Source organism: Ovis aries, chromosome X (genome assembly GCF_016772045.2).
Source record: "Ovis aries strain OAR_USU_Benz2616 breed Rambouillet chromosome X, ARS-UI_Ramb_v3.0, whole genome shotgun sequence".
Classification (NCBI taxonomy): Eukaryota; Metazoa; Chordata; class Mammalia; order Artiodactyla; family Bovidae; genus Ovis; species Ovis aries.
The window spans coordinates 2,738,941-2,759,607 of record NC_056080.1 but is presented as its reverse complement, the minus strand read 5'-3'; the positions used below and the strand labels follow the sequence as shown (position 1 = coordinate 2,759,607).

The following is a 20,667-nucleotide window of genomic DNA, read 5'->3' as shown; positions in this document are numbered from 1 at the left end:
TGTGCTCCCAAAGCACGGTGCCCAGGTTTGACCCCTGGTTGGGGAACTAAGATCCCACGGGCTTCAACTAAAGACTCCACCACATCACAACTAACACCGCGCACAGACAATTTCCACAAAGACGACATTATTGGAACTCAACTGGAAACGTCAAGTGAACTTGACGCTCATCTGTTTTATAAACCTCATGTGCTGCTGCTGCTGCTGCTAAGTCCCTTCAGCCATGTCCGACTCTGTGCGACCCCACAGACGGCAGCCCACCAGGCCCCGTCCCTGGGATTCTCCAGGCAAGAACACTGGAGTGGGTTGCCATTTCCTTCTCCAATGCATGAAAATGAAAAGTGAAAGTGAAGTCGCTCTGTTGTGTCTGACTCTCAGCGACCCCATGGACTGCAGCCCACCAGGCTCCTCCATCCATGGGATTTTCCAGTGGCCTGGAAAACAGTGGCCTCTTAACAGTGAGGGTTAACATCTATCAGAGCTGTGAACAGAGCAAGCACAAGTTAAGCGTTTGGGACTTCCTGAGGGGTATGGAGGTGAAGCATCTGCCTGCCAATGCAGGGGACAGGGTTCGAGGCCTGGTCTGGGAAGACCCCACATGCTGAGGGCAACGGACCCGGCGCACTGCAACTACTGAAGCCTGCTCACCTAGAGTCTCTGCTCCGCGAGGAGAGGAGAGAAGCCTCCGCGAGGACAGGAGAGAAGCCCTCCGACCGCAACCAGAGAAAAGCCCACGGCAGTGAAGAACCACCGGAGCAAAAATGACAGATAAAGAAAAATGTTTCAAGAAGACCTTAGATAAACAGAGGGTCACAAGCATCAGGGTGTTTATGTTGATGAAAAAAGACGCGTAAGCAGAGTCAAATACCATCGTGTCCTCCTAATAGTGAGGGTTAATGTCTACCAGGTTTATCAACAGAACAAGCAGAAGTGTTTAAGGGACAAGCATGATTTTGAAACTTTATGAGCTGATAATGCTTGTTTTTTTTACTGGAGTGCTTTACACTATGTGTTAGTTTCTGCCTGCAACAATGTGCATCAGCCATATGCATATATATCCCCTCTCTCTAGAGCCTCCCTATCCAAACCCATGGACCATACAGTCCATGGGATTCTCCAGGCCGCAACACGGGAGTGGGTAGCCTTTCCCTTCTCCAGGGTATCTTCCCAGCCCAGGAATCGAACCCAGGCCTCTCACAATTCCAGGTGGACTCTTTACCACATGAGCTACCAGGGAAGCCCAAGAATACTGGAGTAGGTAGCCTATCCCTTCTCCAGGGGATCTTCCCAACCCAGGAATCGAACTGGGCTTTCGTGCATTCCAGGCGGATTCTTTACCAACTGAGCTACTAGGAAATACGTTAAAACCCAGTGTCCAGGAGCCAACTGGACACACAAGAAGCCTCCTCAGTAACGTGACAGCCCCGTGACATGCCGCCCATGTGTGTGTGGGAGTGAGGTGAGGAGAGCAGGGGGTGGGAAGGGGCACCCGCGGTCAGGGGAGTGGAACGCTGCTGCCCAGGGCAGAGGAATGCCCCTGGCACTCCCAGGACCGAGCTCCCCGTGATCAGGAGGCGGTCGGTGGGCGGGGGTGGACAGAAGACAGACGGGCAGGCGCGGGCGGGTTTGCTGAACAAGAGCCTGGGCCTCTAGTACGGCCTGTGACGCTCACGCCTGGGGAAAACACGCTCGGGGTATTCGAGAGCTGGCCGCCTGGATTATTTGAGGCTCTTCCTGACACGCCAGTGTGCACGCCAAGGTAGGATGACGCCAGCAGAGGTCAGGAACCCGCGGGATGACACAGCAGGGCCCGCGGGGATCCCTGGGGAGTCACAAGCATACGTCTGCGTTGCCTCATTCTCCTGGACGGTTGCGACAGCCCCTAGGCAGGTCCTAGCCTCGCGGGCTTGGTCACCCCCACTGAGGTCACTGCCCTGCGTGGCACCCTGAGCCTGTGGGGCCGGGCGACAGGCAGGAGGTGAGGTCTACGTTCCTGGGTCTGGTGCAAGGCAGACCGCACCCCGAGTACCCTTCCTGAGGCCTCTGCGCTCACCTTGCACTGGGGCCACCTTGCAGATTCACACGTGGGGCCCCCCTTCCTGACTGCCACCCAGCTGGCTCCCACAGCCCCGGGCGCTGTGCTCAGTCATTCAAGTCGTGTGTGACTCTGCGACCCGTGGACTGTCGCCCGTCAGGCTCCTCCATCCATGGGATTCTCCAGGCAAGGATACTGGAGTGGGCAGCCTTTGCCTTCTACAGGGGATCTTCCCAACCCAAGGATGGAACCCAAGTCTCCTGCTTTGCAGGCAGATTCCTTACCAGCTGAGCCATCACAGAAGCCCTCCCATGGCCCTGCTCAGGACGAATCCAGTGTCCCAAGAGGCGCGCTGAACTGCAACTCGCTTCCTGCCCCCGGCTCCCAAGAACACTGGGTTAGCTGAGCAGTATCCCCTTCCCTGAACTGGCCTCAGGACCTCTGGAAAACCGTGAGGCTCAGGAAACGAGGCGAGGCCCTGACCATCCCTCCTCCGAGCGCCCTGGCGAATCCCTGCTGTCACACTGACCTTAAATGCCTTCTGAACCAAAAACCCCGTCCCCAAGCACACTCCCCAACTGGGTGGGTCGGCTCCAGGCTGCTGGGTTCAGGTCACATTTCCTCCTTCTGGGGGACTGGCCCGAAATCACTCAGTGTCAGACTTTGCATGCTTTTATCAGGCTGCTCTCAGCCTGGCTGAACGAGATGAGAGCTGCGATACGGCTCGGGCTTCTGCACCTGGCCAACTCGGAGATCACTTACATGTTTGTGTCATAACCACGCACACACAAAGCCGGCACACGGGAGGGCAAGTCAGATGTACCGCAACAGGTAGAGTCGAGGGCTATTTTTACAGGCCTGGACGCCCTTCCTCCCGGAGAGTACTCTGGGGTCTGCTTCTGTGCAGACTCCTCTGAGCAGGCAAAAGCAGGGGCACCTGGGGGAACAACGCTTGCTGGGGTGGGTCCTCTCAGCAAAGCCTCCTTTACCCATGCGTGCCGGGCACCGGGCGCTATCTGCCGTCTCCCTACGTAAGCACCAACGCTCGCCTGCCGCCATCAGCATGTCTGGGACGAACACATCTGCCCCTGGCACCTGAGTCTAAATAGCTGTGTCTCTTCTCTCGGGCTGCGGGAAGAGGCGGAGGCAACGCTGGTCAGGCTCCATCCCCGAGGTGAGGTCCGTGGAGCCGCAAAATGCAGGAAGATGGGCAGGAACAGGGTGCCTGGCTCCCTGCCAGGGCACCGGCTGAGGCAGGCAGAGTCCGCGGGGAAGGCTCCCAGGAAACGCTGTCACCCGAGGAGGGAGACGGGGGGCCCGAAGACACCAGCGTGGCCGTGAATCTTCAGCCAGCAGGAAGGACTTGATGTTGGGAAGAGGCAGCGGAGGATCCGCAGACAGAAAGGCCACAAGTGGCTCACGGGGAGCCCAGCACGGCAGACTGGTCGGGCCTCGGCTTGAAACCTGGGTCTTGGGGGTGGCCTCTGGGTGGAGTGCCCATGGGCACTGCAAAGTGTGGACTGAGCTAAAGGGGAGGCGAGGGTGCCCACAGGGACCCAGAGACGGTAGAGCAGAAGGCTCCTCGAGCCCACGCGTCCGTGAGAGGTGAGGAGGAGGGGGTCCACAGCCAAGGCCAGGGCCCTGAACACGGACAGAGAGGATAGACAGATGAGACGCGCAGGGCAGAGCGGGGTAGCAGCAGCTCATGAAGCCCAAAGTTCTGGAAACAGAAGAAAAGATGCCGGCCACACATGGCCTCACTGGATATGAGTTTGAGCAAACTCTGGGACACCGTGATGGACAGGGAAGCCTGTGCTGCAGTCCGTGGGCTCGCAGAGAGTTGGGCACAGCTGAGCAACTGAACAACAGCAAGCTGGCCACTCGGAAGTCACTGCGCCCTTCATCCCGACAACGTTCCTGGGTTGTGGGTGGAAAGCTTGCAGGCAGGGTGGAGCGTGGAGAGCAGGGAGGTTGTGTTCCAGTGATAAGCTAGAACACGCTGTGCTCAGGTGCTAAAGCACTGGGCTTCCCTGGTGGTTCCGCGGGAAAGAATCCACCTGCCAGTACGGGAGACGCGGGTTCAATCCCTGGGGTGCGAAGACCCCCGGGAGAAGGGCATGGCAACCCACTGCAGGATGTTTGCCTGGAGAATCCCATGGACAGAGGAGCCTGGCGGGCTGCAGTCCATGGGGTGGCAGAGTCAGACACGGCTGAGCGACTAAACAACAGAAGAATTAGAAGCAGCGGGACAAAGAGGAGCTGTGACATTCCGAAGAAAGGCAAACCTCCCCTCCCTTGCGGAAGGAAGGGCCAGGGCCAGCCCATGTGGGGGCATCAGTTTGAACAGGAAGACCACCTCCCTCCCGGATGGGAAGGAGAGCTGACGCCTGCAGAGTCCCGTACACTCACCCCAAGCCCGGGCACCGAGGAAGACGCCGGTGTAAAAGGACCCCCTCCGGTTCAGGGCCGGACTCTCTCTTCAGCCCAGGGCTCGATACGATATTATAAATGTCAAGACAGGCACCCTGCACCGGTTATTCAGCACCACAGGTGCGGTTATATGAAGCTGTTAAGTTCACACGCAAGCCATCTGCTCGCCAACGGAGGACATGCCCTTACCTGGTCTAATAACAGACACAAATGCTATGAAGAAGGGCTGTATCATATTCAGACAACTAAGTCTCTTTTGCAAAGTCGCATTAAACACTGCACAAGGGTTTCCCACGTGGTCCAGTGGAAGAGAGGGCAGCTTGCAATGCAGGGGACAGGGGTTTGATCCCTGGACCCGGAGGATTCCCACAAGCTGTGTAATAGCTGAGCCTGAGAGCCACGACTACGGAGCCCACCGGTCCCAGATCCCATGCTCTGCAACGAGAGAAAGCAACGCAAAGAGAAGCACAAACACCGCGGCCAGAGAACAGCCCCGCCTGCCACAACCAAAGAACCAGAGAACAGCCCCGCCTGTCACAGCCAGAGAACAGCCCCGCCTGTCACAGCCAGAGAACAGCCCCGCCTGTCACAATAGAGTACAGCCAGAGAACAGCCCTGCCTGTCAGAACCAGAGAACAGCCCCACCTGTCACAGCCAGAGAACAGCCCTGCCTGTCACAGCCAGAGAACAGCCCCTGCCTGTCACAGCCAGAGAACAGCCCTGCCTGTCACAGCCAGAGAACAGCCCCTGCCTGTCAGAACCAGAGAACAGCCCCTGCCTGTCACAACAGCCAGAGAACAGCCCCTGCCTGTCAGAACCAGAGAACAGCCCCACCTGTCACAGCCAGAGAACAGCCCCGCCCGTCACAGCCAGAGAACAGCCCCGCCCATCACAGCCAGAGAACAGCCCCACCTGTCACAGCCAGAGAACAGCCCCGCCTGTCAGAACCAGAGAACAGCCCCTGCCTGTCAGAACCAGAGAACAGCCCCACCTGTCACAGCCAGAGAAGAGCCCCGCCTGTCACACTGTCACAGCTAGATAGTAGCTGCCTGTCACAGATAGAGAACAGTTCTCACAGCAATGAAGACCCAGCACAGCCAAAAATAAAATTAATTAATTTAAAACACATCAGCAGCAATAACAACAACAACAGAAAACAGTACGCGGAAGGCGTTGTGTCAGCCAGCAGGCTGTCTTGGGCCTGACTGTTCCTGGGTCTTGACGAGCCTCTGGAGGCCCAGGAGGGTCCCGCCCCGACTGACACATGCCCGAGACACCCAAGGTGGGGGTGGGCTCCGCTGCTGGGAGAACGCCTGAGGACAGGGAACGGTGCCAAGCTGGCAGGGAGAGCGGGGACCCGGGGTGAAGTGAGGGAGCAGGCTTCCTCCACGCGGCCGCTGACGTGTTCAGTGAGCACAGGTGGGCCTGAGTGGGACCCCCCATCGCCCCTCAGAGTGAGACAAAGACCAGAACACGAGGTGTCAGCTATGTGGTCTCTGAGGTGGACGCGTGCGTGCTCCCGACCCTCCGTGACCCCATGGAGTGTAGCCCGCCGCGCTCCTGTGTCCACGGGATTCTCCAGGCAAGGATACTGGAGTGGGTTGCCGTTTCCTTCTCCAGCGGATCTTCCCGACCCAGGGATGGAACCTGCATCTATGGCATCTCCCGCATTGGCAGGTGGGTCCTTCACCACTAGCGCCCCCTGGGAAGCCCAGTAAGGATTCCCATTGTGCCTGTCCCAGTGAGCGTTGCCTGGCAGGCATTCTAAGTCGGCCCAAGGCCACCCACCGAGATGCTTGTTGAAAGGACCCAGTAGGAAACTGGCTCGGTTTTCTCTGGGTCCTCCAGGCAGCTGGATAGTTTCTCCAAGCACATCTCAAATTCGACCAGAACTCCCCCGCTGCAAAGCCATCCCCTCCACACGGCACTTTCAAAGCTGACGCACGGCCATGCAGCTGTCAGTGCCAACTCGAAGTACATGGTGGCGAAAGGCAGTTATCTCAGCTCGACTCGGGGTCGGCCTCGATTATACAGTTGCCAGGTGAAAACACACGCTGTCAGAGCAACCAAAGGCAATGCTTCTAAGAAAAACAAGGCAAATAACAGATGCAGAGAGGAAACTGGGATGTACCAGGGACTGACCGAAATCGACTGTTTGCAGCCGGAAGAAAACGCCAAGTAACACCTTGCTGGCACAAAACACTTCTTCGATAACCAAGTGATCCCCTTTTCTTAAAGCAGGAGCAGAAAGGTTTCCAAGACAATGAAACCGTGGTGAACACGAACAGAGAACCCTGTGGACCTGTGAAAATGCAGCCGCAGGGCCCTCACACCAAGGACAGCACTGGCCCAGCACTGCCAGAACTGCTTTTAAATCCATGTCATTCTTCACTCCAGCTCGAGCTCCAGCCTCGGGAGTGATGGATGAGAACACACCAGGCCTGCAGCGGCAGACGTCCGCGGAGAGGCGTCGGCCCAGGGCTGCCAGGTTCCCGAGGGACACCACTGTCACCAGGTCTGACGGGCACACCTTGTGAGCCGCAGGTATTGGTGAGTGGCTACTTCAAGAGGACGTGCAGAAAGCTTCTCTCTCTTTTTTGAATGTGACCTCTTAACTAAATACCAGCTGCTGTTCAAGATTCCACCAAAAGATGGGAATAAAGATTGATACAACCAATATGGATAACAGTACAGAGACTCCTTAAACAGCTAGGAATAAAAACTACCATATGACCCAGCAAGCCCAGTACTGAGCATATCCCTCTGAGCAAACCGTAGTTCAAAGACGCGTGGTACCCTAGTGTTCACTGCAGCACTATTTACAGCAGCTAGGACATGGAAGCCACCTAGATGTTCACTGATACGTGAATGGATAAAGAAGACGTGATACACACACAAACACATATATATACACAATCAAATACTGCTGCTGCTGCTGCTAAGTCGCTTCAGTCGTATCCAACTGTGCGACCCCATAGACGGCAGCCCACTAGGCTCCGGCGTCCCTGGGATTCTCCAGGCAAGAACACTGGAGTGGGTTGCCATTTCCTTCTCCAATGCATGAAAGTGAAAACTGAAAGAAGCCGCTCAGTCGTGTCCAACTCGTAGCGACCCCATGGACTGCAGCCTTCCAGGCTCCTCTGTCCACGGGATTTTCGAGGCAAGAGTACTGGAGTGTGGTGTCATTGCCTTCTCCAACAATCAAATACTACTTAGCCATAAAAAGACACAAAGCTGAGTCATTTGTGGTGATATGGGTGAACCGAGAGCCTGTCATACAAGGTGAAGTAAGTCAGAAAAACAAACATCCTATATTAACACATAACTAGGGAATCTAGAAAAACTGTACTGGCAGGAATAGAGATGCGCAGCAGAGAACAGACCTGTGGAGCAGAGTGGGAGGGAGGGAGCGGTGCAAATGAAGAGAGCAGCGCAGACATACAGACACTATCAGGCGTAAAATCATGCAAGCCTCTCTACAGCACAGCGAGCTCAGCTCCGCACGCTTCGATGACCTGGAGGCCGGGATGGGCTTCGATGACCTGGAGGCCAGGATGGGGTGCGAGGGCTCAAGAGGGAGGGGACATACGTATACATATGGCTCAAGCTGAGGCTCCAATCCTTTGGCCACCTGATGCTGACTCCTTGGAAAAGACCCTGATGCTGGGAGGAACTGGGGGTGGGAGAAGGGGACAACAGAAGATGAGATGGTTGGATGGTGTCACCGACTGCATGGACATGAGTTTCGGTGGACTCCGGGAGTTAGTGATGGACAGGGAAGCCTGGCGCGCTGCGGTCCATGGGGTTGCAAAGAGTCGGACACAACTGAGCGACTGAATTGAACTGAGGGGTGATTCATACTGATGTATGGCAGAAACGAATACGACATTGTAAAGCAATTATCCGCCAAATAAACATAAATTTTAAAAAACAGAAAGATTCCACCCAAAGAAAATTTGGTGCCCAAATGTTTTCAGAGATCCCTGGGCCCAGCTCCAAGTGCTCAAGTGGGAAAAAGAAGTACTTTTGATACTGACTTGCTGACCCAGGGGAACAGACTGCCCCCCCAAGGCTAGTTAATTCCCAGAGATGGTAAGAAGCTGTTTTTTGCATGTAAACGAGGGTGCCTTTCACATGCAAACAAACCTACGCAAAGCCCATCCTCCCAAATAGTCCTTTATGGATTTTTAAGCCACCTGCCAAAGCAGGAGACCTGAGAGACATGGGTGCAATCCCTGGGTCGGGAAGATCCCCTGGAGGAGGAAATGGCAACCCACTCCAGTATTTTTGCCTGGACAATCCCATGGATGGAGGAGCCTGGTGGCTACAGTCCATGGGGTCGCAAAGAGTCAGGCATGCCTGAACCAACTGCACACACACACACACACACACACACACACACACACAGCTGTGATCACGAGTCCGCATCTCATGTAGCCTGAACCAACTGCGTGCGCACGCGTGTGCACACACACACACACACACACACACACACAGCTGTGATCACGAGTCCGCATCTCATGTAGCCTGGACAGCCTAGCACACGCACACACACGCACACACACACACACACACACAGCTGTGATCACGAGTCCGCATCTCACGTAGCCTGGACAGCCTAGCACGCACGCACGCACGCACACACACACACACACACACACACACACAGCTGTGATCACGAGTCCGCATCTCATGTAGCCTGGACAGCCTAGCACACACACACACACACACACACACACACACACACACACAGCTGTGATCACGAGTCTGCATCTCATGTAGCCTGGACAGCCTAGCGGGTGTCGAGCAGACTCTAGTGTGCCTCTAGATCCATTCCTGGCCTCTAGGCCTCGGGAGGCAAGTTAAGGGCCATCAACTGCCCTGCCCAGGGGCAGGAGGCAGGCTGATGTTGCTGCCTGCCAGGCCAGGGCGCGGAGCAGACCGCCCTCAGTGCAGGCGCAGGCCCTCGTCTGCACATACTCTGTGCAGACGCTAAGCTACTGACCGCAGGCATCACAGCGAAGGCCGTGAGGGAGCAGACCCTAAAGGAAAATGGGGATGAATCTGACCAACGCTCAGAAGGTAACACGAGAGCTGCTGGGATGGTCGTCCACCTCTGCAAAGACCAAAAGTGGGAGAACACTTCCTAAGCATTTCTGCTGAAGAAACAGAAATGTGAGTCTGTCACGATCATCACGTGTTCAAGAAAATTCTCCTCAGACACCCACAAGGCCATTTTAAACCTCAGAAATGTGTGCTCTAACACCAGCACTGCCCTCGCCCCCCATTTCAACACACTTCTAGGAAGCTCTGAATACCCCGTGCGTGCTACATCACTTCAGCTGTGTCTGAGTCTTTACAAGTCTATGGCAGCCCTCCAGGCTCCTCTGTCAGTGGGATTCTCCAGGCGAGAATACAGGAGTGGGTTGCCACGCCCTCCTCCAGGGGACCTTCCCGACCCAGGGAGGGAACCCGCCTCTCTTACGTCTCCTGCACTGGCAGGCGTGTTCTCTACCATTAGCGCCACCCGGGAAGCCAGTATTCACATACAGCTGACGGTGAGATCTTTATTTTTGAATGTAATCCAAACACCATGGCACCTCCTGACCTCAGGCTATGTAGCCATCACTTTTCAAACACTGCAAACACAGGTTTTAAAAAGTCACTTGGGCACCTCTGTGTAATGAGAGCTCTCGGCAGACATTTCTTGGGGGCATTATTTCCCTTGCTCTTTTCTGTTTCATTAAATCTCGGTCTACCCCTGAAGAATGACATGGCGTAACTGATAAATTATAGCAGCTTACAAAATGAAAGAAAAAAAAAAGAAGAAGCTGAAACAGAGAAAAGAGAGAATCATCATAAAGACAAAAGGGAGCAAAGAATCCCCAACACAGTTTTTTCCAAGGAGAAGGAGGGAAAAACAGATTGAGAGAAAAAACGATGACGCCTCTCCTGAGATCGTACCTGGTTTTCACTGCTGAGATTCCAGAGGAAAGCACACCACGAGGAGGATAAGGAAGCTGGCAGAAAGCAAGGCCAGGGTGCTGTGCACCCGCACTGGCAGAAACCCGCTGAGTATGCCAGCCGTCTTGCCAGCTGGACCCAGCTCCTGTCGACCTGCAGAATTCTGCAATTTTGTTCTCACCCTCTTCCCAGTTATTCTAAAAATGAGAGCCGCCGTGGTGGATAATGGCAGGCACACTCTGAAGGTTGACAAGGTTTGGGACTGTTAGGAAGCACAGTTTAACAGGCCTGAGTTTACCCACCTTAGTCCCCTCTAGAGTCCTTTCTTATTCCTGATGGATTTTCGCTGACAAGCAACATGGTCCGTTGGTACCTTAATCTGCCCCTTGGTTGTTCAGCTGTGTCCGACTCTTGGCGACCCCATGGACTGTAGCCCGCCAGGCTCCTCTGTTCCTGGGATTCTCCAGGGACGAATACTGGATAGGGTTGCCATGCCCTTCTCCAGGGGATCTTCCCGACCCAGGGATCAAACCCAGGTCTGCACTGCAGGCAGATTCTTGACCTTAGGAGCCCCCAGGGAAGTAACCTACGGAAGTGCTAAAGCCAGCTAAGGAGATTCTCTGTTTGTCATCTGCTGTGTGGAGGTTCCGGGGTCTAGACAATCTGGCGTAGGGGACATGAACCAAAGGACGACGGGTGACAGGGGACCCTGACCCCGTGTGGGCACAGCTGTGAGCTGCTGAGCTCGAGAGAGGCCCTGCCTTCACCCAGAGGCACCCAGAGAACCGGGCACTCCTACACCATCTCAAAATGGCCACTACTGGGCAGAGACGAAGCTGTGGGAGTGCAAACCGGTACTCAACAGGGCATCTGCTCCTGTACGTGACGGTAGATTAGAAGCCAGGTGTCCCCGCTTGAAATCCTGCAGCCTTGGGACTTTGCTGGTGGTCCAGTGGTTAAGAGCGGTGTTTCCCGAGTGGGGTGTGCAGGTTGAGCCCCTGGTTGGGAATCTAGGATCCCACATGTGGTGCTCACTTTCGACCAACTGGCTCCTCTGTCCAGGGGATCCTCCAGAATACTGGAGCGGGCTGCCATTTCCTCCTCCAGGGGAATCTTTCTAACTCAGGGACTGAACCTCCGTCTTCTCCATCTCCTCTACTGGCAGGTGGGTTCTTTACCACTGAGCCAAGGATCTCACATGTTGCGGGATTAAAAATAAATAAACAAAAAATCCTGCAATATCTGCGTGTTTATGGAGACATTGTCAGTTATAGTCAACATGGCAAATAATTATATTTTCCCTCACCAATCTATCACATTATTATTTTTCTGATTTTAAGAATTTGAAAATAAGTTATTTTCCTAAGGCTGACTTTTTAAGGATTATAACAACTGCATCAGACTCCTAGAAAGCACATTTTATGTATATCACTTTTTACACATCCACAGAACTCCTAATTCTCAATATGATTAACATCCACCCTCCACATGGCCCTATTATCAACAGCAATCATCAATGAATTGCTTCCCAAAACCCTGCACCTGGATCGTCCAACAAGGGAGGCCCTAGCGAAATGTGGCCAGTGAAGCCTGGAAAGCTGGCTAGTTTGTGTGGAGATGCGTTCTGAGCGTCCAACACACACAGATTTCAAAGGCTAGGTAACTAAAAGGAAGGCAAACTATCTCAATGATTTTTTTTTTTTAATTGATTATGCCTTGATGCGGAGACCAGGGTTCGATCCCTGGGTCAGGAAGATCCCCTGGAAAAGGAAATGGCAACCCACTCCAGTACTATTGCCTGGAAAATCCCATGGATGCAGGAGCTTGTCAGGCTACAGTCCATGGGGTCGCAAAGAGTCGGACACGACTGAGCGACGTCCCTTCTCCTTCCCCTTCTCCCTTGAGTAACATTTTGGATGTGTCAGGACAGAAAAAGTTTCCATTCAAGCTCATTTCCTCTGTGTTTTTTTCCTTTTTCAACGTTGCTCTAAGAAAATCTTACATGGTCCTACGCCTATCAGATTGCAGGACTCTGGACCACCAATTTTCCCCTCTTAAAGAGAGCCTCTGTGCTCCTAAAGTCATTAAACAACTTCAGTTATTTAAGCAACAAGAAAACCCTTCCTGTTCAGGAGCTGAGTGTTTAATATTTGTATCTTCTTCCTTCAAAATCTTATCCTTGATCATAAATAATCTCAGTCCCCTCTGTCTCTGGGTCTAAATAGCATCTGAGGGCCAAAATTACTACCTAGCTCACAGATAATTGTTACCTGTGTCAACAAAAATCAAATTCCAAAGACTGAAAAGACAACAGCAGCAAACACTTCAAAAGCACTAGATTCCTGCAACAATCTCCAGACTTCCTCACTGCCCACAAGCTTCGCCCTTCACTGTTTTCTGACTCACTTCTTGGAAAATTCAAGTACTGGGGCTGACACAAGTAAACAGAACTTCCTGGGGAAATGCATCTGGAATTCTGAAAAGCAGGCAGACCGAAAAAGAACTTACTATTAACTGATGACACACTGTTACGCAAACAACAGACAAACTGAAGTCAGGCCCTTGAAAATTAGAACAGGTATGCGCTTAGCTGGTCAGTTGTGTCCGACTCTTTGCAACCCCATGGACTGTAGCCCACCAGGCTCCTCTGTCCATGGGGATTCCTCACACAAGAATACTGGAGTGGGTTGCTATGCCCTCTTCTAAGGGACCTTCCCAACTCAGGGATCGAATGCAGGTCTCCTGCATTGCAAACGGATTCTTTACTGATTGGGCCACTAGGGAAGCCCTGTTGTTGCCGCTAAGTCACTTCAGTCGTGTCCGACTCTGTGCGACCCCATTGACGGCAGCCCACCAGGCTCCTCCGTCCCTGGGATTCTCCAGGCAAGAACAATGGAGTGGGCTGCCATTTCCTTCTCCAATGCCTGAAAGTGAAATCGCTCAACTGTGTCCAACCCTCAGCAACCCCACAGACTGCAGCTTTCCAGGCTCCTCCGTCCACGGGATTTTCCAGGCAAGAGTACTGGAGTGGGATGCCCTAGAACAGGTATCATCAAGCAGATTAGAGGAAGTAAAGTATTGCATTCTGAAAGCTCGTGTTTTATTACAGACGTTTTGTAAAAAGTAACAGAATAACCAAAGGTGCATTGCTGAGAAAGTTCTGCAAGGCCTTACCACCTCTAGGAAGAGTCAGGGCAGTATGACCTAAAAGGGAGGAAAAGAGGTGGGTCTTATGCTCCCAAAGGCCACTAATCCTTGCTTCTCGACTTGTTCAGAGGATTGGTAACACAACTGCCAGTCCAATGCTTGACAAACCACTCAACTTGCCCTAGCTAGCGAAGTGGAGACTGATTGATAACTCAAAGTTGCTCAGTCATGTCTGACTCTCTGTGAACCCAGGGAGCGTAGAGTCCATGGGATTCTCCAGGCCAGAATACTGGAGTGGATAGCCTTTCCCTTCTCCAGGGGATCTTCCCCACCCAGGGACTGAACCCACGTCTCCCACACTGCAGGCAGATTCTTTACCAGCTGAGCCACCAGGGAATCCCCTGGCTGATAACCCCTACAATTACCACCACAGAAGTCACATCCATGGCTCCAGGGAACACGTACGTGTGTCTCGAGTGGGGATGAAGCACCAAGCTCATTTACAAGTTTAATAAATTTAACTCTAATGAGACACCTCAGTCTGCATTAAAATTCACGAGACTCCCAAAACATGTCCTCTAGACCTTTCATTACAGGGTAAAGCATTTATTTGACAATTTAGCTTGACCACCTGGGCAGGAAAACTCATGTCCACAAACTATACTTATGAATCCCAGAGCTTTTTGAAACTGAGTCATATCAGGTTTACACTGCATACACTGTTCTATCCAGTCAGTGACCTCGATGGGAACTTATTTTTCTCCCTTAGGAATTCACTGGTTTACAGTTCTGTGCTATGCTATGTGCTAAGCTGCTCAGTCACATCTGACTGTTTGCAACCCCACGGACTGTAGTCTGCCGGGCTCCTCTCTCCATGGGATTTCTCAGAGTGGGTATGCCACGCCTTCCTCCCCCACCCTGGGATCCAACCCACACCTCATGAGTCCCCTGCATTGCAAGTGGATTCTTGATTGCTGAAGCCCTGGGTCCATGAAGGACCTGGGAAGCCCTGGGTCCATGAAAGGAAATAAGAGGCTGGTTTTTGTGTGCCTTTAAAAAAACAGCCCCATTATTGAACCGAGTCACATGATCACGGGGGCAAGGTCACACTCACTCTCATTAAGATGAGCACAGCACTTTTATTTAGAACTAGATATTTCTCAGCTCTGTTCCTTATTCGCTATGACCTTGGGCAGATCACTTTACCTCTCTGAGCTATGCAATCTTTCGCTTTCAGTCAGTCAACATAAATATTTTCTCCCACATTGCAGGATTTTATGAGAGGAAGCATTCAAGTACATGAAAGTCTTACCTGGTGGCTCAGACGCTAAAGAATCAGCTTGCAATGCAGGAGACTGGGGTTTGACCCCTGGGCAGGGAAGATTCCCCTGGAGAAGGAAATGGCAACCCACTCCAGTGTTCTTGCCTGGAGAATCCCCATAGACAGAGGGAGCCTGGCGGGCTACAGTCCCGTGGAGCTGCAGAGTGTGCGATGGCTGAATGAGTATCACACACACACACATATTAAAAGTACACACACCTCCAGCAAGTCAGTAGTCTACATAGAGTATGGACACATTTTTATAGTTCTGTGAAACATTCCGGAGACTGAGGTCAGGAACACGCCGGCCCTAACGTTGTGTAACACTTGGCACCGTTATGGAAAAAAATGGCCCAAGCCATAAGCTCCGCTCAGGGCAGTTAGCTGGCTCATGAGTTATAAAAAGTGAGTGCTTTCTATGAATCCTGCTTGAATTCCGTTTCGGTTGGTGGAGTTCACACCTACCACCAAGCCACTGCAGGACAAGTCCCGAGGGGGTGCGCGGGATTGCTGCTGCTAAGTCGCTTTAGTCATGTCTGACTCTGTGCGACCCCATAGACGGCCTCCCACCAGGCTCCCCCGTCCCTGGGATTCTCCAGGCAAGAACACTGGAGTGGGTTGCCATTTCCTTCTCTAAACCACTCCAAACCCTGGGCGCTGTATGCATCTCCAACTTTCTGGCACTTGGGTTAAAAAAGTGCACACTCTGATTGGGCAGCGGCGGGGTGGGGACCCGGGCACCGTACTGCAAACCGGCTGCCCGCTCGGATGTCCGTGCTGGGAGTCTCTCCGCCCAGCCGGACCTCTGAGCAGGGCTCCACCACCATCACCTCCTCCTCAGCACAAGACACTGGGGGTCAGGAGCGTTTGCAGCTTGCAGTGGCCGTGAAGCGGTCCCGTGCACTGCGGAGAGCGAGCTTCAGCAGCAACCCCGCTTGCATGGCACTCCCGCCTTCCGGCTAGGTCACCCCCAAACGCCTGCAGACGTCGGCAGAGGCTCCAGCGACCCCCCCCCCACACCCCCAAAGCGGCGGATGGAGGACCATGCCCTGCCTGTAGGATGCTACCAACCAGGTGCGTGCACCTCAGAGGGCAGAGCCCCGGCAGGGCCCCCTGGAGGTCGGGGCGCGGATGGGGCAACTGAGGCTGGGTGGCTGCGCGCAGCGCTCGCGGCCTCTGGGGTGGGGAGGGGGTACCTCACCAACAAACTCCACAGCCAGCACGGTGGTCCCTGAGCGCGCCGGCCCCGCAAGCGCGGCACGGCCGCCGGAAGTGCCCCGGGAGCCGTCTACGCGGCAGCCCCGGGCGAGCGACCCGCCTGAGGGGACCGAGGGGTCTCCTCACACCGCTCCGTCGTGGCCCCCGACCCCGGCGCTGAGGGCCTGCGTTTCCCCTCCCGCCAATCCCTAGACAGTTCTGGCGGGAGGCGGCCGCAGGCTACCCACCCAGAAGGAGGCCGTCCATGTCAAAAAGCAGGTGGGTGACGGGACGCGGAGGGGCTACGGGCGCCGCCATTGTGCCGCCGTTTCTCTGCCGACTCGCGGGGTGGGCGGGGGGAGGGGGAGGGCGGAGAGGAGGTGCCAGCAGGCGCGCTCCCGGCCTGCCCCGCGCGCCCCGAGCCGTTCTGCGCACGCGCGGCCGCCCGCCAGGGGCTGCTCCTGCACACGCACGCGCGCTCTGGTCTCCCTCCCGTCTACCGCAGCACGCGCGCGCGCGCGCGCGCGAGACCCGAGCCGTTCTGCGCACGCGCAGTCCCGGGCCGCCGCCGCCTCCTCGCGCCCGCGCCCCCGAAGCTGCTCCCGCGCACGCGCGCTGCAGCCAGCCCCCTAGCGCCGGGAGCCGCTCTGCGCACGCGCGCCTCTCCTCCTCGCGCGGCCCCCACGGAGGGCGCGCGCTCTGAGCCACACAGCCGCTCGGCGCATGCGCGCGGCCGGTCTCCTCGCGAAGCTCCTGAGACGCGCGCGCGCGCGCGCGAGCGCTCTGGGCCTCGTGTCCGCGTCCACCCGTCCGGCTCACTTCTCACCCTTGAAAACGGGCCAGGAGGTTCGGTCACGGGCCCGAGCAGAGTCGCGTCCCTAGTCCAGTCGAGCGCGTACAGCTCGAATTTGGAACGCGCCTGAAGAGGGAGGGAGGGAGGGCGCGGAGGTTCGACCGCGCCTGAGGTGCTTCTCTCTTCAGAGCCCCCAAGTACAAAGGCAGCAGGGTGGCCTTAGTCATGGGGTTCCCCCCCCCGGGGGACTTCGGCCCGGGCCCCGGAGCGCCTGTCCTCAAACTCTGGGCAAGTCTCTTGCAGTTTATAGCCGCCCGCACCGTCCTCCCACCGCCCCCCCCCACCTCGGGCCGGCAGGGAGCGTGAGCAATGGCGCGCGGGTCCCCCTCCTTGAGCGCCTGTATCGCCCAGCAACCCTGGCTGGTTACAACTCCCAGAGCGATTCCGTTGCCGAAGTCTGATAACAGAGAGCCGGAATTGGTTCGGTTCGGTTCAGTTCAGTCGCTCAGTCGTGTCCCGACTCTCTGCGACCCCCATGGACTGCAGCACAGCCAGGCTTCCCTGTCCATCACCAACTCCCGGAGCTTACTCCAAAAGTGTGTTGTCAAAGTGTTAGTTGCTGAGTCGTGCCCGACCCTTGGCGACCCCATGGACTGCAGCCCACCAGGCTTCTTGGTCCATGGGATTTTCCAGGCAAGGGTACTGGATTGGGTTACCATTTCCTTCTCTAGGAGATCGTCCCAACCCAGGGATTGAATCCCGGTCTCCCGCACCGCAGGCAGATTCTTTACCGACTGAGCTCCGAGGGAAGCCCTTACTCAAACTCATGTCCATGGAGTGGGTGATGCCATCCAACCATCTCATCCTCTGTCGTCCCCTTCTCCCGCCTTCAATCTTCCCTAGCATCAGGGTCTTTTCCAGTGAGTCAGTTTTTCGAATCGGATGGCCAAAGGATTGTAGCTTCAGCTTCAGCATCTGTCCTTCCAATGAATATACAGGACTGATTTCCTTTAGGATGGACTGGTTGGAACTCCTTGCTGTCCAAGGGACTTGGGCTTCCCTGATAGCTCAGTCGGTAAAGAGCCAGAATAAGACGGATTTAATGCCTTGCCCGTTTTTGCCTTGTATATCTCATCTGCTTTGATTATTGAGTTTTCTTCCCCTCCCCGCCCCAAAGTTTCTGAAGGCAAGCTGAAAAGCAGCATTTCTTTTTTTTTTCTTCCCACTCAGAAATACCTTCCCCCAACCCATTTCTCGGAGAAGGCAATGGCACCCTACTCCAGTACTCTTGCCTGGAAAACTGGACGGAGGAGCCTGGTAGGCTGCAGTCCATGGGGCCTCTAAGAGTCCGACATGACTGATCAACTTCACTTTCACTTTTCACTTTCATGCACTGGAGAAGGAAATGGCAGCCCACTTCAGTATTCTTGCCTGGAGAATCCCAGGGACGGCAGAGCCTGGTGGGCTGCCGTCTATGGGGTCGCACAGAGTCGGACACGACTGAAGCGACTTAGCAGCAGCAGCAGCAACCCATTTCTATTATTTTTAGCTGGTGTTGTAAATGCATGTTGGCAAATGGGCTTCCAGGGTGACTCAGATGGTAAAGAATCCGCCTGCAATGGGAGAGACCTGGGTTCGATCCCTGGGTTGGGAAGATTCCCCTGGAGAAGGGAATGGCTACCCACTCCAGTATTCAGGTCTAGAGAAGTCCACAGAGGAGCCTGGCAGGCTACAGTGCATGGGGTTGCAAGGAGTCAGGAGAGGATTGAGCGATTTTCATTTTCAAATGCATGTTTAAACATAAAGATAGGATCTTTCGAGAGGCAGAAATAAGAAAGCTGCAGAGACTTTAAAATGTGAGCGTTGTGTTTCTGGTGAAGTGTGTCAACTGGGCACTCAAGACAGCTTGGTTTAGCACATATCAGCATTAAACCTCTGTGCCTGCCTTTCCGTGTACATGAAATGAAAGCGTTACATGATGCAAACCCGGGCAAGCTGTTCAGTTCAGTCACTGTTGTGTCTGACTCTGCAACCCCATGGACTGGGCAGGCAGTTGGAGGTGGCAAATAGAATATGCTCAGTTAACTTATGTCTTTTTTTTCAAGCTGTGGCCGTGACAGACGTTCCCTGGTTTCATCCAGTCATGATTTCCTGTTGAGGATGCTGGACCTCAGAGAGGGCAGTTCATCAGCCAGTTAGTGAGCAGACTCTGCCCCAAATGTGCTGCTGCTGCTAAGTCGCTTCAGTCGTGTCCGACTCTGTGCGACCCCATAGATGGCAGCCCACCAGGCTACTCTGTCCACAGGATTCTCTAGGCAAGAATACTGGAGAGGGTTGCCGTTTCCTTCTCCTCCAAATGTGCTAGGCTGCTGTATGGAATGACCACCGAGTGGGTAGACGCAACAACATGAAGTTAGTGCCTCCCAGTTCTGAAGGCCGAAAGTCCGGCGTGAGAGGGTGGACAGGGTTAACGCCTTCTGAGGAAAGAGTTGGTTCCAGGCCTCTCTCCTTGGCTCCAACCCAGCCATCTTATCTCTTTATCTCGTCATCTTATCTTCTGTCCATGCATCTGTTTCCATGTCCACATTCCCCTTTTTATAAGGACACCAGTCATCCAGGATTGCCACCCAGACTCATGACCACATTCTAATTCAATTACCTACGTCACGACCTTCTCTTCAGGTAAGGTCACACTGAGGTACTGGTGGTCAGGATTCCTACACTATTATTTTTTTAATATTTATTGTATTTATTTATTTGGCTCTTCTGGGTCTTAGTTGCAGCCTGTGGGATCGTCAGTCTTTGTTATGGCATCTTGTTTTTTTTAGGTGCAGCATGTGAGTTTCCAGCAGACAGAATCTAGTTTCCTGCGTGCGTGCATGCTCAGTCGCTTCAGTCGTGTCTGACTCCGTGATTGACCTCTGTCCATGGCATTCTCCAGGCAAGAACACTGGAGTGGGTTGCCATTTCCTTCTTGCAGGGGATCCTCCCCACCTAGGGATCAAACCCAGGTCCCATGCATTGAGGCAGGGAGTCTTAGCCAGAGAAGTCCCTCCTATGTAGGGTTGGGTTTTTTTTGTTTTTCTTTTTTTGTTTTTTGAGAGGGACACAATTCAACCTGGAACACTTATTCCATAAATATTGGGGGCCTCCTGTCTGCCCAGGCTCACCTGTTGGACCCTTTTTAGAATTCTTGCTCAGCTTCTTTCCGTTTTTGGAAACGTAAATGGACACACAAAGGAGAAAGTTACTGTTCTTCTCTGGCTGTAACAACTTTGTTGGATTCCTTAGACAAAAGGACTGTTTTCAAAAGGGAAAGAAAGAAAGAAAAAAAAAAGCTCCAATGCCAGGGTTAAGAATTGGAAACAGCAAGGGTAAGGCCGGAGCTATAAGAAAGCTCTGTGTTAGGGAAAGAGGGGCTCCTTAGAAGGTGCTTACGGAGTTGCCTGGGTTTTGACGCTTCGTAATAATGTGCTGCAAAAATAAGCAAACATAGATGCAGGCGATGAAGGTGTGAGATACCCTGGCACAGAGATACTTGGAGGGTCCCCCTTTCCCTGTTTCAGCCACTGCCACCCAGGGCACGTCTGGGCAGACCATCCAGTTTGTTCACTTACAGGAAACAAATGCGCTGGCAGAGGGGAGTTCCCCTTCCACCGAGGCTAAGCCAGCAAAATCTCAGGGCAGTGCAGTTGCAGATAAGATACATTGGGAAACTTCTCCCACAAGGCTTGAAAACATGGCTCAAGTCATTTTTTTTTTTAAAGTCTTCTTTTCCGC

The 20,667-nt window shown here is 54.0% G+C and overlaps 2 protein-coding genes across 8 annotated transcripts in view; one reads left to right on the top strand and one right to left on the bottom strand.

Annotated features, from left to right (window-relative positions):
* PUDP (pseudouridine-5'-phosphatase) overlaps nucleotides 1-16,429 on the bottom strand; it is a 57,215-nt gene extending 40,786 nt beyond the window's left edge. For 2 of the 6 annotated variants that reach the window (XR_009598766.1, XM_060407556.1), the window contains exon 1: nucleotides 14,889-15,482. Coding sequence is in view for 4 of the 6 variants with exons in the window: in XM_060407556.1 (XP_060263539.1) it covers nucleotides 14,889-15,099 (211 nt within the window). In the remaining 2 variants the exon portion in view is untranslated. Of the gene's footprint in view, nucleotides 1-14,888; nucleotides 15,563-16,342 lie in introns of those variants that run through there. The other 4 variants (XR_009598767.1, XM_060407559.1, XM_060407558.1 and 1 more) reach the window with 4 other exon arrangements.
* LOC101118590 (steroid sulfatase) overlaps nucleotides 15,642-20,667 on the top strand; it is a 225,823-nt gene continuing 220,797 nt past the window's right edge. For both annotated transcript variants that reach the window (XM_060407555.1, XM_060407552.1), the window contains exon 1: nucleotides 15,642-15,971. The gene's annotated coding sequence lies outside the window, so the exon portion shown is untranslated. The remainder of the gene's footprint in view (nucleotides 15,972-20,667) is intronic.